General features: G+C 47.9%; 1 protein-coding gene across 5 annotated transcripts; it reads right to left on the reverse strand.

Moving 5' to 3' along the window:
* Positions 1-4,091: 4,091 nt before the first annotated feature.
* On the reverse strand, positions 4,092-21,820 carry Upp1 (uridine phosphorylase 1). Of its 5 annotated transcripts, none has more exons than XM_057772495.1 (9): positions 21,662-21,820; positions 20,415-20,501; positions 13,606-13,671; positions 10,219-10,336; positions 8,587-8,745; positions 7,038-7,152; positions 5,299-5,508; positions 4,865-5,011; positions 4,092-4,241 (listed from the first exon to the last, which is right to left on the reverse strand). In XM_057772495.1, exons 3-9 carry the CDS (start codon positions 13,650-13,652, stop codon positions 4,102-4,104), a joined length of 936 nt encoding a protein of 311 aa, XP_057628478.1. In that variant the 5' UTR covers positions 13,653-13,671; positions 20,415-20,501; positions 21,662-21,820; the 3' UTR covers positions 4,092-4,101. The 5 variants fall into 5 exon arrangements, with proteins under 5 accessions (XP_057628478.1, XP_057628479.1, XP_057628477.1 ...); XM_057772496.1 differs by lacking the exon at positions 21,662-21,820 and adding an exon at positions 21,243-21,349; XM_057772494.1 differs by lacking the exon at positions 21,662-21,820 and adding an exon at positions 21,199-21,349.
* Positions 21,821-22,254: the final 434 nt, after the last annotated feature.

The raw sequence follows: 22,254 nt of genomic DNA on the forward strand, positions 1-22,254 counted from the left end.
TCCAAGACTGCCTGGACCTTGATCTTGACCTTCTAGCACTAGCACCATGAGACATCACATGGTTATGTCACCCAGTATGGTGTTTTGTTAAGTGCCCTGAGATACTTGCCCTCTACAACAGACAGTATTTGCAGGAAATGTCCACAGATTCATGGGGTAGGGCTTAAGAAGCACAGGAAGGAAAGAGCTGGGCTTCAAGATAGCCACTGTGAGTTCTCAGGGCCTTCTTTCCCCTGCACTCAGTGCTGTCCCGTTCATACCCAAGATTGTGACACAAGTGTACCCTAATCACCCCAACTCTTTTAGGCTGCAGACTCTAGATCCAGCTTGTCCTCATCTGTCATTAGGATGACCAAAAACCCCACCTTTTGGGATGTCCAGGGGTCCAGCAAGAAATCGAAGGAGGAACAGGTATCCCTTCCATGCCATGCTAACTCCCTGGACATTCTCACACCATCCTACAACCTAGTATCACAAGTGACAGCCAGTGACATGTGCACCCTTATGTCTTCTGTCACTGCCTCTTCTGATTGCCTCTTTCCCCACTGACTGTCCGGGTGACACACCACCTCTTTCCCAGCTGACTCTCTGGCTGGCCTCCTCTGAACACACCTCTCTCAAGCACCGGATGCCTCTCCTGAGCCTTGCTGCTCTGAATCCTGTCCCTGTGGGAACCTCACTTGGCACAGAGCATCCTCAGTAGTGTGACAAGCAAACCACAGCCCAGGCTACACACCTAATAAGATGGCACCAGTCTGCTTCTAGCAAGCTGAATGCCAGGAGCATGGAGATCTGTCCCTTACAAACCACCGACAGGTGTCTGGGGAGCACATACCCAGGAGGAAAACAGGAGCCAAGACAGGGCCCACAGGAAACTATGTATAGTTCAGTTCTCTGAGGAAGAACTGGACCCTTACCACATGCCCCTCATAAGTTCAAGTCCCCCACCTGAGCCCTCCTTGCACTTTCACTAGGTCCGTCTGTAGGACATCCTAAGGAAGAGATGCAGTGAAGTAAAGAACGTGTTCCTGGGACCCTCCTCCTGTTTGGTTCTCCCATAGCTATCGCAGGACACCACAAAGAACCAGGGTACTTCAGAAGGAGTTTTGGGTTGACTTTGGAAGAACCCCTCTCAGGCATCCAACTCTGACGCCATCAAAGCCCTTTACAGTTCTAAAATTTGTTAAAAACTTCATACACATACACAACCGCTCTCTACATCTGTGCCCTCTCTGACTTTCATGTAAGGATGCAGCCAACTTCCTGATGCTCACATCCTGACACCAGAAACATGGCAATGTCGTGAGTTGAAGCCCTGTGAGTGCCCTTTCATTCAACCAGTACCAGCAGGGACACCCCTCATGAGTAAAGGCCAGTCTCCAGCACCTGTGTGGAAAGCGAGGTACTTCCTTCCAGGTAGCCAGTGAATTGTCTGCACAGAAGCTTTCCGGAAACAGCAGTGTCTAGAGTTACTATTTGTGGAGACCCGAAAGTGTGAGCCTAATTCCACACAGATCAAAGGTCAGAGAGTCGGAACTTACCTCTAGTTCCTTCAAGATTATTGTGCTTCTATCCCAAACAAAAGTCCCACCTAGCTGTAGAACAGAGAGTTCTTTTCTTGCAAGGTTATTTTCAATGGGTGTGGCTAATAGCCATATCTTGTATTTCATGTATAGAGAAGTAGACGTGTTTATAGCCATATCTTGTATTTCATGTATAGAGAAGTAGACGTGTTTCTACCTCAAACAAAAGTCTAAGGATCCAACTAAGGCTTCAACTCTCTTAAGGAGATAACAATGGATTCCACCCAGGGATTGGTTTGCCTACAAAATGTTTGGTCTAGGGTGTGAGCATGACTTGTTTTGTTCTAACAACAGAATGTTTAACTATGGTTGTAGCCCATGACATTCAATTGGTATGTACATATTTCCCTATATCATGTTAATGCATGTTTTTTATCTTACTCCTACCTTTTGGAGTCAGGGATATTTTAAGTAATAGGAAATTAAATGCAGGTGAATTTCAGTACTCACTGGAATTCCCTCCCGATACTATCCTATATGTTTCTCCGTTTTATTATTTTCATTCACGTCTTCATAGTCTTTACTATATTTCTAAATCCCAACATTGCTACCCTGGCAAGAGGCAATTTTGTCAAGGCTGGTCCTGACAACTGCTGCTACGATGAAACACCACGACCAAAGCATCTTGTGGAGGGAGGGCAGCCAGGGCAGGAACTGGACAGAGGCCATGGAGGGGTGCTGCTTACTGGCTTACTTCCCATGGCTTACTCAGCCTCCTTTCTTACAGACCCAGGGCCACCAGCCCAGGGATGGCACCATGCACAAATGGTCCCTCCCCATCAATCACTAAGAAAATGCCCTACAGGTTTGCCTACAGACCCATCTTATGAAAGCATTTTCTTAATTGAAGTTACCTTCTCTTGACTCGATAACTTTAGCTTGTGTCAGGTTGCCATAAAAGTATCCGGTACAAACAGTAAGAGTCTGGTCTTTTCTTTATAAGGGAAAGTCACATGCCCCCACCTAACTAGGTGATTACGGACTGCTCCCAGCATTGCTATGGAGGACAATGCCACCATGAACATTCTTTTCCACATTTTTTGAACCATGTAAGCTTTCTCCAAGCAGTTGAAGGCAGCAGACTCAGGACAAGAGGTGAATTACCAAATTGTACAGGTTTGTACAGGTTAAATTGGGTTAATGCTAAGATTTGTGACAAAGATACACAGCATCGTTCCCTTCACTTCCGGTGGGTGACAGTGTTACCTTTAAGGGATTGGGATGTATCCCTTCTTCATCGTGGACACATGGGAACAAACGGCATGTTCTCTGAGGTAAGCTCCAGAGTGCCACTGGTAACATTTTCACATTTTTGTAAGCAAAAGCATTAGCAGTTGTGATTTAGTGTGTATGTGGGGGGGGGGGTGCCATTCTGAGCCTATCTATAAAGGATGCCCTGAGGCAGAACAGGACCCTGAGATTCTAAATGGGTGGAACTAGTCCATCAGGACAAACCCAGCCACGCTCCTAATTCTGTATAATTTGCTGAGGGACACCCACTTGGTGTCATTTCTCCGGCAGGAAGGGTTCCTTATTGTCAGCTCTGAGAATGGAGTGAGGGGGTGCAAGAGACTGAGGCCAGGTGGTAGGAAAGGAGCCCCAGCGAACAGTGTCAGTGTGATAGGAAGGGAGCCCGAGTGGACAAAGTCAGTGCCCAGAGTGGAACAGAGCTGAAAATTAGGAGCCAGTCTAGGTGGGAGGGGCTTAGTCTTAGGTGGCATGTGGAGAAATTCGGGTAACAGTGTTTACCCCAATAACCCAAGTAGATCCACAAACTCAGCTGTGACATCCGAAGCATATGAGTGCTTGCCAGATGCAAATGAGATGCTCTGTTGAGCTGTGTTTCTTGTAAGCCAGGCCCTGAACTGGTCGCTCCAGCTGCAGGACACCACTACAAGCCAGGGTGCGGTAAGGGCAAACCTTTTAATTTCTGGTCAGAAAGCCTGCACTACCTCGACCGGACAGCAGAGGGTAGTACAGCACCACCTAGGTCCACCTTGAGCTTGGCCATCAACACTTGTGGGAAGGGGTGGGGGAGGCAGTCACTAAAGTGTTGCCAAGTCCCACAGGAAAGTGCGCTTCAGGTTCTGGGGTGACTCTCCTGCGCTCCTCTCCATGACAACAGGCTCCTGTCAGTCTTGAAGTCTATCTGCAGCTGGTGAGGGATGACTGCACAGCATTTTTGAAACGCATAAGGAAATCTGTTTAATGGCACAATTGCCCAAATTTCTTACTTTAGTGACATGAAATCTGACCACCTTTGAAATAAAAGTCTGAAAGTTTTCATTCATTTAGAATAGTCCTGAAGGAAGTCCCCCCTCAGATTTGAATTGTTTTTTAATGTTCCTTAAGAGCATCGCATCTGTGTGTCTAACCCACAGATTTCTTAGTGTCAAATGCAGCCCAATTCCATACATTCCTGTGTAAAATGAATGCCAAGCCATACACTGGGATATGAAAAATAGATTTATTGACCAGGAGTTGCAAAGGCTTGTCCTGGGTGACGAGGACAAGAGCCTCAGGCCTTCCCGAGGCTCTTCTTGATGAAGTGGCCCACCAGTCGCTGAGGTCTCTGCTGGTATTCCACCAGCACATCATGGGGAGTGTTGATCTGGTCCCCTTGCAGTCGGTCCAGGAGGGTGACACACACCACAGCCGCTGCAAAGGGCAAAGGTCTCATCAAGGCAGGGTCAGACACCTGCCTTAGCTCACCGAGGACACAGGCCAGGGCCAAGGAAGGACACGGGCTAGGGCCAGGGAATGTTCAGAGCAGGAACGGCAGGGCTGCACGGATGGAGTGGGACACTGTGGAGGAAGACACACCTTCCAGCAACGCTGGCAGTTCCCTACTCTACCACGTCACCTATGGCCTTTGCCCAGGGCCAGCTCCTGGCTGCCCTGTGCAGCCCTGCAGGACATAGGTTGTCCCAGAATGTCTGTCTGGAAGGATGCTCAGGTCTAGACAAGAGGGTGGATTAGCCCTTCAGTACTGAAAGCCAAGTTCTTGGCAAGGCTGGGCAAACTTTCTATCTGAGCTGGAGTAGGTCACCACCATCTTTATCACCCTTCTCAGTGGTGTGGGAAATCACTGCAAGAACACCGAGGACCCTCTGTTTTGCAGTGTGACAATCAAGACATTGTATGTGTACCAGGGCTCCAGGGTCAACACCTGGTTAAGGCAGATACAAGTGAGAAATCAACAATGGGGTACTCTCAGGAGGGGTCCTCTATGATAGAAAATGATGGAAAACAGATACCAAGGTCATCACGGGTCTTCCTACCTCTCAGGCCACAGGCACTGCACATGGTGGCAAACAATGAAGATTCCATCTCAATATTTCGGACGCCTGCGGCATGGGCTGCTCGTAAATAGGCCTGCTTGTCCTTCTCCGTGTAGGAGCAGAGGGCACCATCCAGACGGCCTTGCCCTGTGTCACACAAAGACAGGAGAACCACATGCACATAGTCAGAGGTTACTACACTTGGGCACCCTACTGTACGTGCCATCAAGACACAGGGATGAAGGGCCCCCGCCTGCCTGTCTTCATAAAGTGGAGAGCTATTCGGGTCAATATTACAGCCGTGGCAGAAATATTGGGACTGAGTTAGCAACCCACATGCTGGTGTCCCAGCAGAGACAGCACCACCCCATCACAGAGCAGGCTTGGGGAGAGCAAGGGATCCCTAGACCAGACATGCCCTCACTTCCTCTCACCTTCATAGAAGTCCAAGGTGCACATGGTGTTGCCCACAACGGTGGGGAATTCATCCAGGTCTGAGGCGCACTGCATCAACTCCTGCACCAGCTGCGCATCCAGGTTGGTGCTGCGAACCACCCGCTTTCCCAGGACAATCTGCTCAAACTCTGGCTTGAAGCACTCATCCACTGCCTGCTGGGTGACGACCACTGAGCCAGGCTCCAGACCTGAGGAAGACGCAGGTATCGCGGTTACCCGGGGTGACAAAGTAGCGCTGCCGAGAACAAGCACAAGGAACACGATCCCACACAGTGGAGTATGGAAGCACCCAGCGTATACTCAAAGTCATCTATCCCTCTTCCTAGTTAGGACTTTTCCTGACTGGGAGTTTACACAGAACCACTGCTGAAAGCAAGGGAAAGCAGAGAACAGCAATCTTGCCGGGAGTCTCTGCATCCTTTACCGAATGTCTCTATCTTCCGGCTGTAGCACTGACTAGCGCTCCACCAACAATGTGGCCATGTTAACTTAATCATTCCAGATTATATCTTTATTTTGTAAACTTCCAGCCAGATCCAAAAGTATAGAAAAACCACATGCCTCAAAACCAGCCTCAATCCTTTCCAGCTCCTGACTAGCCTGCTCTTCCTCTATAACCAGCAACAACCATCTCTGCAGTGTAGGCACTGGAGGTGTGTCGTCCTTGAGTAGCTGCACACTTTAAAGGACAACACTCTGCTCCTCCTTTTCTGCTGGGTTCATATTTTTTCTTATACAATGTGACTACTGCCAGGGAATTAGAAATACTACCTTCCAGGAACAATGTCCATAGATCCAGGCGCCTAAATCTAAGACTCTACAGCCCCTGGAGTCAATACAGCTTCCTATCAATGGCCTTGTGTTCTGGTGGGAAGAATAACTATTAGAAACCAGTGCCTACAGGGACTTTAGTTCCCTAGTGACAAATAAGGAATTGCTTTAGAGCTGGGCAGTGGTGGTGCCCACCTTTAATCTCAGGACTTGGGAGGCAGAGAGGCAGGTGGACCTGAGTTTAAGGCCAGCCTCATCTATAAAGGAAGTTCCAAGACAGCCAGGGCTGTCCTTTTATAGCTTCAGGCTTTTACTTGGGCCATAGTATGTCACTGCCCAACACACACACACACAGACACATACAGCCCTGATTGCCAAAACCCACACTGAAATAAAATCCCCACTGTGAAATAGGAAGACTAAGGATTGGGTGGGACATGTGAGAAGAGACTTTCGCTCTGCCCTAAAGGATGGATTAACTCATTCACTGAGATTAATGGTGGATGAATGACCAAGGCTGGAGCAAAACTCCCCATCTCGAACACATGATGAACCCCTGTGCCATCCCTAGACTCTACCAGTAAGAAAGACTGCAGTCTTCAGCATTTAATAGTCTTCTTCAAGATCACTTCTTTGCTTCTTAGGTTGTTTCTGGGTCTGTGTATGTGTGTGTCGGGGGGGGGGGGTGTTTGCCTGGAAGATTTGGGGGCTTTGAGGAGGTTAGGTTTTTGTTTGTTTTGTCAATGATTAAGAATTTCTGAGCTAATTTCAGGCCCCTTGTTAGTTTTGTATCCCACTGCCCCAGTACACACTTTGATGGAAGGAGGAGACAGGCAGAGAGGGAGGCCCGTGTGCAGTCCTGTCTGTGTTCACACCACACCTGAGCAGCTGTAGGGCTCCAGCCCCTCCTCCACCCACAGGGCCAGAATCAATCCTCAACCCTCACCTATCCCGCCGGAAGTGCCGATGCGGATGATGGTGATATTGGAGCACCTGGCATGGTACAGCATCTTGATGAGTTCATGCAACATGATCCCAATGGAAGGGATGCCCATGCCGTGCTGAAACCAGAGAGAAATGCAGAGGCTAAGCCCAGCATTGTGCAACCGTCAGCTCATACAGAAGTCCCTCCAAAGGACGCACTCCACATTTTAAGTTGCCCAAGCAAGCTTTTGCAGAGAATGAGACTATGACAGAGAGAACATTAGCCTAACTTCCACTGTATTATACAGTTATAATTTTCTACTCTGAGTTGTTATTGCCATCCTTTCGCTATACCTGGGTGACAAGTGAAATGTATTTATCGGCTTTGGTACTCTTCTGCTTCAACACATACGCCTGGCTCTTTGGAACAAAGCCCATGTGGGGAAGGAATTACTGTATGTTTTATGCGGCTTATTTCAACTAATAAAATCATTTGTTAATGATGGACAGGCTTCAAAATAATAACAGAGCATGACCTATCTGGCTTGACTCACACAAGCTGCATAGCGGGAGGAAGGAAGCAGCTGCTGGGAGGAAGGAAGCAGCTGCCGTTCCTAGGTAACCCTGGGTAATGAGCATGCTGTCTGATAGCTGAAGCCATGCCCAAAGGCCCTTATCCATACCAGATAAGGTTTTACCACCGCACTTTTCTCCTGCCCTCTCCAATTTAGCAAAACAAGATAACTGACTGGTTGTTCAATCCCTGACAGCAGATATCTACTGACTGCACTTTTGCCTCTGCCATATTCTCCTGGCCTCTGCAGCAATGCAACCCCATTCCACACACCTTTCAAAGACCCTCCCACCCTCACATCTAAGATACCTCCTCTCCCCTCCCAGGGAAGGTGCTGTCCCTAAGGCAGAGCCCTAATGCAGAGGGACCCCTTTCAGAATGTCAAACACAGGAATCGCTTCCACAAGGTAACTTTGCTATCAGGTGATTTTACATGACTGATACGCTTGGAGGTCTAGCTGACTAGTGTCCAGACACGCGTCTCAACAGGACAGGGATTCACTGTGAGATATAGTTCTTCATTATATTAATGCCATCAAAGGAAATCAATCGCTAGAAAACGATTCCTTTGGTAGGATACTGGAGATTTCCGTAATCACTTTTATTGCTCACACAACCTGCGTTATAAAGCAGGTCCGTCACTATGAGATAGAAGAGGCACAGAGACCTGGCATGTGGCTCTTCTTCCAGCCCTGGGCCAGGCAAGAAAGCCCTCCCCCACACCTGCCACCCCCACACGGAGTGGACAGCTGTGTATATTGACATGAGTATCTGCTTTTGTATACCGAGGCTCTCCAGGAAGCTAAGCCTCAAGGGCTGGAGCCTAGGGCTTACTCATGCCCAGATGCCAGCTGCTAAGAGCTCACCATGCTCCCAGCCATTTACAGTAAACAAATGTTAGGGTGCCAGCTGTTCAGCTGTTGGCACAGGCAGAAGTGTGGGGCATAGGGCCTTGCAGAGCATGGAGACCAAATCCAAGTGAAAGGCAAGTACTCACGCTCACAGACAGCACAGGTCCGACTTTATACATGGCGTAGCGGTCAGTGCCTGCACAGATGTTGGGGTACTCTTTCCCTGGATGGTCAAGGCCCAGCTCAGCAGCCACATACCTGATGAAGGTGTTCATCCGGGAAGGGCTTCCACCAACACACACGAACTGAAAACAGAGAACACCATGTTGTTAGAGCTCTTCAAGTTGACTGGCAACACTGGGGTCACTGCAAACTTCCTAGCAAGTTTCCCGGCCGGACCTTTACCAAGAGTATCTAAGGAAGTGAGCAATCAACTTACCAGGGAGATTTTAGCAATCACTGCTCAGCACAGGCACCCAGAGCACAGTGAGGTCGTCAGCTCTATACAGGCCCTGGCTGTCTTTGAAAGACAAGAGCAGGCACCACGCTGGGTCTCACCCCAGGTGGGAGGCAGTCTAGTGTGCTGGAAGGGAGTTTGGGTTTAGATTCAGATGGTTGGAATACCTCACCTCATGTGACCAGAGTGACCCAGTGTTAAGTGGCAAAGAATAGCGTCCCAGTAGGGGGTTGGGAATTTGCAGGTGGAGAAGCAAAACCTTCGCTTTGCAAAGTGTCATCTAAGACTTTATTTTGCCAAAGACTAGCAAATAGTGATTTAATGGAACCTGAGGATAAAAGAAATAAATGCGTATCTCTAAAAATGAAAAGACATTTCCAGGGCTGAAACAGAAAAAACAGATTAGCAATACTGAGATAGATGGAAATTCAATCAATTAAAAAACATGAAATCTGCCCACTATTTGCTACCAAAGGTGAGTTCTAGCTATGGCAGATGGGGTCCAGTTTCAGTGTTCAAAGCCCATCTTGGTTTTTAGTTCAGTGTGTCAATTCCTCTTTAACAGGATTAAACATTGAAGAGTCCTGTTGTAGTAGTACGGTAACTATAGTTACCAAAGAGCCCTGTTTTAATAGTGTGGTAACAGTTACCACACCTAACTATAAATTGCATGAGAACCAGCAGACAGGATTCTGATTGTTCGCCTGAGTTGTAAACGTGGGGCTGACCACTCTGCTTACCACTTCATATCACATACACGAACTAAATGTCACACTGTTCCTTGCAAAGATGCAAATAGATGTCTATTAGAAACAAATTTTAATAAAGAATTTTACAAAAGTTTAGAACACATTGGCACTGAGAACTGAAGACTCTGTACTGGAGGTGTCTCATTAGTATTATCTTTCTGATAATTAAAACAATAGTAATATACACCTCCAACTACAAGCAGGGATCATACAGACTCCATATTGACACTGCACCTGTTGGAAATCCTTCCCAGCTCTCTACATTGCCTAGACTGCCTCAAACTCCTGAGATCCGGAGTCGCTAGAGTCATAGGCATTGGCCACCTTGAGTGGCTCAGGAGAATCTCATGCTGTTGTTCACATATGAAAGTTCTCAGAGATGAAGCAGAGGCCTACACAGCAGTACTTAACATCTGCTATCCCTGTAAATGAAAGATAACCATTTGCAAAAGTCTGAGAGAGATAGAATGCAGTCCTGTCCCCTGACAATCATCTGTGCGCGTAGGTGCAGCTGTACCGAAGAGGAAGTCGGCCGTAAGGCAATTCATAGTAGCAAAACCGGGGCTTTTTACCTTCACATCCCCAAACATAGCAGGGAAATCGTGGGTGCTGGTGCTGAGGTTGAAGTGGTAGAGAACATCTTCCTTCATGGTTGCTATGTTTGGATTTGAAAGCTGAACGAAGCAGTCACTATTAGAAACAAAAGGAGAAAGGTTTATAGAACATGGGTGTGTACGACCAGCATTACCAAGATATGTTCCCCATCCAGGAGGTGCGTGAGGGACACGGTGGGGAAGAGACCCAAGCAGACCATGGGGAGAAGATAACTACACTGCCAAGGTCCCTACGTCTCTTCTCCTTTCTTTTAATCCCTCTTTGCTCTTAGGGCAAAATAGAAAAACCTCAAAAGAGCCAACAAAATTTAAAGATCAAATTGATAAATCATTCAACATAAAGAATGCTAGTTGATATAATCAATTTATAGTCAATACATAAACTTGACGGTTAATATGATCACTATTGGACATATGGAGAGAAATAAAACAAAAAGTCTCCTCTGCTGTCAGAGATAACTTTTCTGATCTGAGTGCCTAGAAATTCCTTTTTGGATCCCGTTACATTAGCTCCTACTGCTCAGAACTGTGACACTAAGCGTGTCCTGAGGGGATGAAGAGAACAGATGTTCCCAGTTTGGAGCACACGTTCTTGCAGGAGGACCAGAGTTCTAATGCCAGCACTCACATGGTGGCTCACAACCATCTCTAACTCCATGTGCAGGGAATCCACCACCCTCTTCTGGCCTCTACAGTAACATGCATGCAGGCACGCAAAACATATAAAGTAAGCCTCCACTTTCTTTCTTTAAAAGATTGTTATGATATGACTTCCCACCATTTTGCTTTTTTTGTAACATTTTGTAAGAAGGTAGAAAGCCAGGTGGTAAATGAAGTTCGATTTACAAACACCCCAGGGCCAGATCACTCCATCCTGACCCTGCTAAGCTTTCTCAGAGGCAGCCTTCAGCACAGCTGCCTCAACAGTACATGTGCGCTGATTTCCAAAAAGTGTCTCCTTGGCAGGATGAAGCGGGTGTAGGTCCTGGAATATGGAGTGATCATGGTACCATTCCTTCCTTCTGAGTCTGACTTTCTACCCAGAGCCAACTAGTGACACTTTCTCTTCAGTCTAACTCAAGAGAAAAAGATGAGAAAGCAGTGATTCAGAGATCACTGCAATATCACAATGACTTGAAACTGGTGCGTGTTGAGTATGGACTTTGTTCCTGAGAACCGTGCTGCCAAGCTAATGGCCATAATGGGTTTGTGGGGATGGAACCTGCTGTAAGCCAATGGATCCGTGCCACTTCACAAGGGACCTTCCCCCCTTCCCCCAGATCAGGCTCACATGTTTTGGTCATTTTCACTTTCTTTTTAGAGATCGGACCTCACTGTTTCCCAGATTGGCCTCCACCTGCTATATAGCCTTGAACTCCTGATCTTCCTTCCTCTCCCCTCACCTCAGTGCTAGTGAAAGAACCCTAGCGCGTGAGGCAAGCAAGCCACTCCCTCAGGTCCTATTTCTTTTTCTTTAAACAAGTTTCATTTTGTAGACCAGAATGACCTTGAACTCAATACCCCAGCCTTGGCCTCCTGAATGCTGGATTACAGGCAATCTGGCAGTCTACATCTTGTCTTTAGAAAAATTTATACAATTAAGCTGGGTGGTGGTGCACTCATTTAATCCCAGCACTCAGAGAAGCAGAGGCAGGCGGATCTCCAAGTTTGAGGCCTGCCTGGTCTACAGAGCAAGTTCCAGGATAGCCAGGGCTGTTACACAGAATAAACTGTCTTAAAAAACCAAAAAGAAAAAAATTATACAACTAAATAAATGCAATTAATCTAATTTTAATTATCAAAATCTCCTGGAGACTATGTCATGTCCCCCATCTCCCTCTCACACACACCACACACACACACACACACACACACACACATATACACACACAGAATTACACAAAGTTGAAGGTTAAGTAGACCTATTCTGATTGATTTGTTTCATCTAATCCCCATTGCTTCTCCTTTGCTAGTCAACCTTAAGGGCGGGCATGGAAGCATCCCTCTTCTCTTCTCTGTTGGCCCTATCTGCCCCCTCCCATGTTTCTCAAGACCCTCCCCCCCCCCGACAGCCCATTACCCTACAGTGGTGTTCAGAAAGTCAACACATAAAACTTTAAGACTGTTATATAAAAGATAAGCCTAGGATAAGTATCGGGGGAAAAGTCAAGAGCTCTCTCATAAACGGAGTAAGAGGTGGGTGGGAGGACCACTTCACGAACAATGTTGGAGACTCACGGCGTGCGCGCGCACACACACACACAAACACACACCTGTCATACATGCAGGGTCACTGCTGACCAAGCCCTGAGCTGTAAACCTTGCTGAGAAAGAGCAAGCAACCTGACCAAGGCACAGAGCACACCCACCAATTGACCCCATTCTCCTGGTAGATTTCCTGGCTTTTTATTAGCAGGGGGAAGCCCTTTCTTGTGGGACCAAAAGCAGGGCATGGGCAGCTAGGCCTTCTCGGAAATCATGTTTGATCTCCAGGACAATCTGAAATCCCAGCCATCATAGCACACCCTTCAGGCACTTAAACCATATCCTCCTTCAGGATGTGGCAAATAGGGAACACAAAACAGAAAGGGCCAGATTCTGCTCCAAAATGACACAACAGGATGTGATTAAGACAACACGGCCACACACAGAAAACCTTCACACACAGAAAACCTTCACACACAGAAAACTTTTTTTTACTTGTCGGTTCCAGGAAAAGCAGAATGGAGAAACATAACCATGAGAGCAAAGATTTTAAAATTCATTAACGCTGACATGTATGCGATCTGGAACCGTCTCCAACATACTAGTTAAAGGATTCAAAAGAACAAGTCGGAGACTAAAATACTTAGTCGACCTCAGTTTCCACTAATTTTGTTCTGCCTTATTATCACCGAATTTATTTACCAAGTATCCACGGAGGGCCAACCACTAAGGTCACACTGAGGGAGGATGGGTGCCACCTCACAGAGCCCCAGCAGATGCTGGACAACCCTGAGGTAGGGAAATCAGAAAGACTCGGTGGACTTAGAACCCATGCAGGAGGTCTTAGGGTAGAACATGTACTCACTACAGCATGCTCAAAACCCTGGGCTGGAGGTGCACGAACATACGCATACACACTGGAGTCAAAGACACAATTTAGCTCTTTAAACAAAACCTAAACCTAAGAGAAATCATGAAAACTACAAAGCAGGAAGGAAAAGAAAACATTCAAGATTCAGAAACAAGACTGATCTAGGATATACATGGTAGATTTTGTGTCAGAAAAAAACAACACATATACAAGAAAACCTGTAAGAACGCTTAATAAAACCAACACGGCCCAGTGTGGGTCAGTCTTACTTGTGATGGTTTGTGAGGTCCTTTGCTTCAGTTCCTGTTGCGGCCATCCTCCCACTGCAGCAGGCCCTAAGGGGGAAACAACACATGAAACAGAATCAACCCATAGGTCCCTAGGGTGCTGCAAGGCAGCGCCAATGTGGGGAGTCCGTGCAAAGCAGAGTTCTTCACATTTTCATCATGTCCATTATGGGAAATGTACACTATATATACTGTGTGTGTGTGTGTGTGTGTGTGTGTGTGTGTGTGTGTGTGTGAAGTCCACGTGGGTGAACCTCACAATCGTGCATTTTAGGAATAAAGTTCAAGTTTCCTAGCATCCCATCCCAGCAGCAGTCAGGGTATCTTTGACGCTACTGACCACATCCTTCTGCCTTGTCCTTCTGGAAGCCTTGAAGGTCCTCTTCCTGTTTAAGGACAGCAGCGGTTGCAGGGATTTGAACAGAAATGGAGCAGCTACCAGCTCCAGAGGACGTTGCTGAGAGGGCAAAGACTTGAAGATGCTGCAAGTCTGGCTGCAGAGCCTACAGGAAAGCAGCATGCACAGGCAGCAGCATGCACAGCCACAGCTCTTTCCCCGGTGCTCACATGGGAGGTAAGGAAAGCAGAGCATCCGGAAGACCCGTGGGACACACACCACTAAGAAAAACTGCAGTCTTTATGCAGGCGTTTCCTAAACCTGGGCTGAAAGACCCCTCTGCTGGGAAATGCACTTCTAACTGTCATCATAACATACTGATCGTTTTCAGTAAAGTTTGCAAGCCAGAGACAATTACAGTAGATAGTTCTAGAGAAAATTCCCATGCAATTGGTGCTTGTAACCTCTTCGGTTGGCTTTTGTTCTCATTTGGCATGAGTGACACACTTGTCTGGAAATGCCAGCTTGTTGCTGTCCAACCAACGGATGGCATGAATTCTATTGCTTTTGTTGTGGTGGTACAGAGGGTGGAGCCCAGGGAGGTATATGCGCCAGGCAGGTGCCCCACTGAGAAGCCGCTCTGTACTGGGAAGGAGGTACCATCCCTCAGCCTGTGATACCAACATTCCCAAGTCAAGCTCACTGCAGAGAAGGAGCACTTATGTCAGGCAGAAAATAAGGAGAGGGGCTTTACCTGGGAGTGCCGCAGGAAGTACAGAGTGGCTGGGTGGAGAGAAATGGTCCCTATGCTGTCCCTCGGGATTGGATGCTGGGCCATGAGGAGTGCCACCGGAAGCACAGAGCGGCTGGGTGGAGAGATGTGGTCCCTACGCTGTCCTTCAGGACTGGATGCTGGGCCATGAGGCTTTCAAAACCATCTTAACATTTACATTATTTTATTTTATTGGGGATGGGCGTGCCACATCGTATATGTAGATGTCGGAGGACAACCTGTGGGAGTCAGAGATCCTCCTTCCATCACGTGTTTTGGAGATCAAACCCAGACTCAGGCTTGGCAACAATGCTTACCCACTGAGCCATCTCGCTGGCACCAGTTATTATGTTGACGGCACAGTACATTCTAAAGTTGGCCTGGGTGATATGACTAGCAAGCAGCATGGAAGATTGTATGAGGGAAAGACCACAGAAAGCCCAACAGCATTGCCTCAGCTAAGGAATGTGGAGGGCAGCAGTTAATGCCTGGACCCTTGCTCTGTGTCAGCGGGATCTGGCATGTGTCAAGGTAGTGTAAAAACAACTTTGGTCTCTAATTTGTGGCAGTGTAAAAACACCTCTGGTCCCTAATTTCTGGCGCTGTTTGGGGTGGCGTAGGTGCTAAAGCCCTGACAAAAGAAGTTTAGCACCAGCGACAGGACAGGCTTGGAGACCGAAAGCCTTACAGCTCTGCTCTTTCTGATCGGTGTTTGCGGTTAGAATGTAAACTCAGTTTCCTAGCCGTGCCTCTACCAAGGCTGCCTGCTGTCCTGTGCTCCTGCCATGGTGTCTTTACCTCTCCGGAGCTATAAGCGCAGATAAACGCTGCCAAAAGTTACCGGGGTACAGGTGTTTTTATCAAACAATAGAGAAGTCACTAATATAACAGGTAAGAATCACTGCGGGGATTCAGAGAACAAGGTGGTTTGAGCTTTTACAGTCTGAGCTGGCAGAAATGAGGAAGCCTCTCTGGATTCCCTCATGGCAGAGTGGAACTAGTTCCTTCCCCTAGCCTGACTTCCATCCTACCTCAGGAAAAATAAATAAATTGAGTGGAGCTACAAGAAAATGTCTGTCCCTAGGCTCCTTCCAGTCTTAACGGGTTGTCTCAGTTCATCCCCTGACAATCATGCAAACTTCCACGGCTGTCTTGGGTTCCTGCTCTTGTGAAATGTTAAGCTGTTGGGCAGACACAGCCTGCAGGGATTTTTGCACTACAGTCTTACCTTTGGGTGTATTGATAACATGCAGGCCCTTTCTCTCGCTCAGTCTTTGCTGATTTTGTGAGTGAACCTTGAGGAGACATACGGATAAGTTCCCTTCCCCTCTAGAGCATGTACAGCTGAGAAGGGACCAAGACCCAGGACACAGTGAGCCTGCACGCAGTACGTGTGGCTCATGACGCGAGCGAGGAGATGAACGCAGGGCAGAGAAGGAAGGGAACCAAGAAACTGAGAAAGCGGATCCTGCAGCTTCTTCCCTTTGGCGACACCTGGGCTCCAAGTCAGGGGTTTAGCGCCACCCACGTTCAAGGCGGTCTTGCCCTCCGAAATCCTCAGGTGACACCCTTGCAAGCACATGCAAACATGTGCTGTGCCTCACCAACCTCCTAGACGACTTGAAAAGCAGTCTGCTAGAAAGACTATCAGTCACCCCTAAAGAAATCATGCCAATAACGGCTTTGCTCAAAAGCACCAGTTAACTCGCATGGTCAGAAGAATTTACAGGAAAGGGGACACTTACAAACAAACCAAGAGGGTGGGGGCCAAGATAACTCTACTAATGACAGAGGGTGAGGAGTTGTCATGGGGGGGCGGGGGCACAACCCCTAAAAATGCCCTCAGGAAGTCTCTAGACTCACTCAGGTGCCAGACAACCTGTGAACACAAAATCACAGCGCTTGCTTGTTCTGTTAAACTGAAATTTGCTAGTCCTCCCGCCCTAGAGAGTGTGTGGGGGTCACACAGACAAGGAAAATGTCATTAGCTTCCCTCTAGCTTGCCAGAAATCCGTGTCATGTGGTCTGTGACAACAACTGCCCAGTTTACTTTGGAATCACACACAGGCCACTTCCACCCTAAACACACTTCAGGATAAGGCCCTAGGCATTTGCCTTTGTATTGTGTCTGCCTTTGTATTGTGTCTGCCTTTATATTGTGTCTGTCCCCTCAGTTGTCTTAACCCTTTGATCAAATTCTTCTCAGCCTGGCATGTGAACACATTTGAGAAGCGTTTTCATCCTGGGACTTAACAGAGTTAACTAGGCCTGTTGCTGGCTGGAGCGACATTACCCAGATTGTGCAGCAGCTGGGTACCCACGGTCCTGAGCCTTAGAGGCTCAGACAGAATGGCAGGGGCAGGACATAGGCAAGACAATAACTCAGCATTTCCTGGATTCATTCATCACTCATTAGCCTCAAACCTCAAAGCAAGATGCTTCAGCGGAAGGAAAACATCTTTTGAAACCACACCCATGACCAGGAGACAATTACCAAACTCTAGCCCAGCCCAGAAGAACCACTGAGAACTGCTTCTCCGGTGCTCAAAAAGAAGCAGGCTTATCTCTGTCTACCCTTGGGCTGGAGCTGAAACCAGTCCACTAGGGCTCAATGGGACCTTTCTTATTCCTAGTATGTGATTTGGTCTCATTCCTTTTTCCATCCTATAAGATCCAGCTGCTTGGGGCAGAGAAAGGACTATTGAACCAAGAAACACAGAACCCATGAGGCCGTAGAGAAGGGAACCCTTTGCTACAGAAGGCCAACAGCTGAGCATTGCAAGAGGCAACCAGGACACAGACAAGAGGCGATCTCCAGACAACGTGTCCCTTCGCGTACCAGGAGATGACAGGGAGAAGCATCCACAGCGTGTTGTAAATAGGAATGACGGAGATCTGCGTGTTAGAACTGTATGAAGAGGTTCCCAGTAATCTTTGGTAGTTCCTTCGATTCAGAAATTCTGAAGACCGGCCTGTTAAGACTTGGTCACCAGCTGTGTTACTACGGAAAGGTGGTCGAAATTTGAGGAGGGAGAGTCTTGTGGGAAGAAGTTAGGACATCATGGATGTTAGAACCCCCAGCCTCCCCCACATCATGTTTCTGGCCCACCTCTCTCACTATGTATTCCTGCCAAGATGGACTGTACTACCACAGGCCCAAAGCAACACAGGACCCAACAACCTCTACAACAGTAAGCCAAAATAAACTCTTTGTTCCTTGAACAAAATCCCTTGGGATTCTGTCATAGTGACAGAAAGGTCACTTACGCAATGACATAAATTTTTTGAGCGGAAGACATCTGAGTTTCCGGGACCCCTTCTGCCTAAAAGCCAAAGCTCCCCCAAGCAACTCAGCTATCCCAAGAGACAGTAATCTGCTCTTCTCGTAAATCCATGCTGCACCCAAACAGCCACTGTCATCAAACCAGTACACTTCCTATCTGCTTTCTGGAAGTCCTGGTTAGCTTTTAAGATCATCTGGAATCCTGTCTGTCATCCCAGCTCTCAGGAAGCTGAGGTAGGAAGATTAGTCTGGGGGCAGCTCAGAGCCCAGAAGTTCAAGGTCAACTTGAGCTAAAAATCAAAACAAAAACAGATCAGCACAACAGCAAACTCACCAATAATACCAAGCCCAAAATGTAACAGCTGAAATACATTGTTTCTCCAAAAGCACCTTTTTCTTACCCTCTCAGAAGTCATGTGTCCACCTCTGTTGCTGGGCCCCTTCCATCTCTGTTAAGGTTGCAGTAATCTCCAAATTCTACCCGCTTTCTGGGTCACCCTTTTTGAAAGAACACCTCCATTATCTGCATAGACAGATATGCAGTAATCTGCTCTCTTGCCAATCTGGTTTTGTTGTTGTTGTTTGTTTGTTTGTTTGTTTGTTTGTTTTTGTCATCTAATTTGCAGGCAAGGTTGGGTGGCTGGAAGACACAAGTTGTCTCTGATGCTTCATAGCAACCCAGGTCTGAGGGCCAGGAGCAACAGCAAGTGTGACAAAATGAGTCTAGGGGAAAGTGCACAGCCAAGGATGCTGGCTTCAGCGGGGGGGGGGCAGGGATGACATCCTAAGGGCTGACTTCTAGCTAACATGACAGGAAGTGCAGTGTCGTTTGCCACGTATGGAGCTCATGACAGCTTATTTGTTGAAGTAGCATGACTCAGGAACACAGAATCTATAAGTGTGACCCTATAGGGTCACCAGCAAAGGAGACGTGAGCCAGAAAAGCTGCATTGAGAAGTCCAGAGGCCTGAACACACCCACGATAACTTTCTCAACTCAGATTTTCTGCCACAAAAAGTTTTCACTAATGATTCTCAGGATTTAGAACCAACTTCCCAAGAATGGCCACAACTGGAGGAAATCCAGTGATCCCATGAGCTCAAAACCCAAAACACAGGACATAATTCCTCTCCAAAAACCATGTTGTAGGGTGACATATTTAAATTAACGAAAACAAAGGGAGACGCTTGCCTCTTAGTGAAAAAGTTTCTGCACCCCAATAATCCTCTCCACCAACACAACAGTTCAAATCAGACCAAATCATGCCGAATTAGAAAAAGCCCACGTTTAATGGACATAAAGGCTCCCAGATGGCATTCTGCTCTCCATGCTGACAGGACCTGTCCTCAGCCCAGTGCTGCCCTTCAGTCTGACAGGACCTGATGGTTTAGCTTGCCCGGCGGGACCTGCACAGACACTAGAAAGTAGCCCTTCCCCTCCGTGTACATCCTGCCTTCTCTACTGCCAAACTGACTCATTAATGAGATTTTAAATTTCAACTTTACTCTTGATATTTAAGATATCAGAGTCAGAGCAATAGACTATTTACTTCAGTGCATAAAGATTTACAATTTTTGGACCGAAATGTATATTAAAAGTAAATCTGTGTGTACAGTAGTGTGAGTTTAGACGGGCGGAGAGAGAGGTGGAAAGAAACTACTGAGTGCTTATCTGTGAGGAGAAACAGGGAAGTTTCTCTTTCGGTTATGCATAGGATTTTTATTTTGCTTTCTTAAGATAATTTCTTAAGATTTTTGTAGTCAGTAAATACAGCAAAAAAGGGGAGGTGGGATTTTGACAAAATCCAAGGAAAGAAAAACTAATGTACCTATTAATGTTTAACAGCGCTGAAAGTATAACAGTATCAAGAATATAACTGTGCCCAAGCAGCGCATGCTGAATTAAAGACATGCGCGGTAATGAGGGTTATGCTGGGACTAGAAGGTCCACTTGGCCTCTGAAGAAGGGAAAAAAAACAATAGCCAATTGGCTAGAAAGAGGGGGTGGTTTAGCCCAAAATGCAGATGGGGCACCAACTTCACAAGTTGAAAGAGAAGGCAACAATGGCAGGCCCTGGGAATGGCTCTTTCACCCGCAAAGACAGCTTAAGACTCCATTCAAGGAAGTCACCATGTTTTTTTAAAGGACTAGGTTACAGCGTATGAATGAAACCAATGGTGTTTTTGTATTTTAAGCCCAGATAGCACCCGCAAGAGAGAACGGAGGCAAAGAGAACTAGGAACTTAAAGTAAAGAGAAGGGGATAGAAGGAGATGGAGAGGAAAAAAAAAGGAGGGGGGGTAAGAATAGAGTGTGAACAGACATCTAAAGCCTTCCTGTATTGCCTTCATGGGAAACGTCCCTTTCTACCCTAGATTCAGGGTTCCTGGGTAAACTTACTGTCAAAAGATTGGAGGTCCACGTCCGGGAAAGGTTGCCTGAGTGTCAGAGACCACCCCAGTCACCGGCGAGTCACTCCACCAAGCCCTGGAGGGAGAGAGAGGCGACAGTGAGCCAGGTCTGCAAGCAGGTTATTACAGAAAAGAGCAGTGACGAGAGTGAGGTGGGTTCCTTGCAAATCAGTTAGAGATATTTAATACGCCCGACGAGAGTTTCCCGGTTAAACTGCAGCCAAACAACTCGGAGCCAATATTTTATGAGATAACATTTGGTAAATCAATACGAGGAAGTCCATACGAGTGATCAAAATGAAACTTTGCTCAGTCCTTCATGAAAAGGCGGATGTAACGCTTCCAGCTCTAATTTTCTGGGTGGCCTGAGCTGTGCGAGGGTTCTGGTTCTCTTTTCCCGGTGCCGGACTGGACACTCTGGAAACACCTGGAGGCGTCTGCTGGCCCTTCCCCTGCTCATACCTCACCTGTTTATTCAGCTGCACTCTCCTCACCGGTGCGCCCTCACCTACTCGTGCCTCAAGGGTCTTCCTCACCCCGCCCCCCTGCAGGCTTCGTGTCCCCCCAGTATGGCGCCTGCACCTTCATTTGTTGAGAGGTCACGGGCGGGAATCAAGCAGAGCATCCCGAGCGCTGTGCTCGCCGAGCGCTGTTGCTGTCCTCCCACTTTCACCGCGCTCACCCTCCCGCTCCCTGTGGGGTCTCATCTGGAGCGGTCGCCGGGAGTCCTTTCCTTCCCCCCCAGCCCCCCTAGAGCTTCAGTCCTCACTCACAGGCTGGGAAAACCCTCAAGGGTCCCGCAAAGCAGACCGCTCACCGCCCAGTCCCGGCCGACCGCGCGAATGGCTCAGAAGGCTGGAGAACAGTGAGAAGGAAGCAGCGCGCCAGAGTTTTTAAAGGAGGAAACCGACCAGAAAGGAGAACCTTGATGACCGCAAAAAACACCTCCTCCGACCTGTCACCCGAAGCCCCGCCCAGGGGTCACCGCCCGGCGTCGACCCCGCCCGAAGGCTCAGCTGACAGCACCCAGGGCGTGCTCGCCCAGACAAACCCCGTCCGCGCCTACTCTGGCTCCTTTACCCTCCACCCCCAATCCGGAAAAGTTGCCCGGGAGCCTCCAACTTCTAAGTCTGCTTTCGTCTGGGGAAAGCTGACAATTTTTTTGTTATCCAGAGCCATCCCTGTGGCTCCATAGCCTCCCTTACTGTGGATGAAATCACACCCAAGCTATCTCACCTGTTCCACAGGCAAAGAAACGGTCTAGAAGTGACTGTACGGCTACCCAAGGTCACCTCTAGTGCCAGGGCCCAGGTCCATCTATCTGGTAACGGGAAGGGAATATGCCAGAAATGAATGACGGCGTAGATGCGGTCAAGAATGCGGAGCGAGGCTGCTGTAAACTGTGTCCTTTCAGTATCGCGAGCCAGCTTCTGTTTTGTTTTGACTTTTTTTTTTCTTCCCCTCTGGGTCCTTCCTGATCCAGGGATATCCTCCGTAGTTGAGGGAAGGCCAGGGGAGCGCTTGCCCAGTAGGGGAAATGACTCATTCATTCAGTCACAGCTATCTGGCAGAAGGCACCCCTGCCCTGTCCCGCACTGTGACTCCCCACCCCCAGCTGCCAGCCAGGCCTGCCAGTCCTCTACTCACACAGTTCCTAGCTTGGCTTCCCCAGCTGGCCGGCACTCTGGAGAGAGGACAGAAAGGCTTGGGAATGAGGAGGGAGGAGAGGAATACAGCCCAGCACAACTACCACGAGCTCTCACCAGGACCTAGGTTCCTAAGAACGGGCAGTAGCAGAATTGCCTATCGTCCTGCGCCTTGAAAGAGGT

Source organism: Chionomys nivalis, chromosome 6 (genome assembly GCF_950005125.1).
Source record: "Chionomys nivalis chromosome 6, mChiNiv1.1, whole genome shotgun sequence".
Taxonomy (NCBI): Eukaryota; Metazoa; Chordata; class Mammalia; order Rodentia; family Cricetidae; genus Chionomys; species Chionomys nivalis.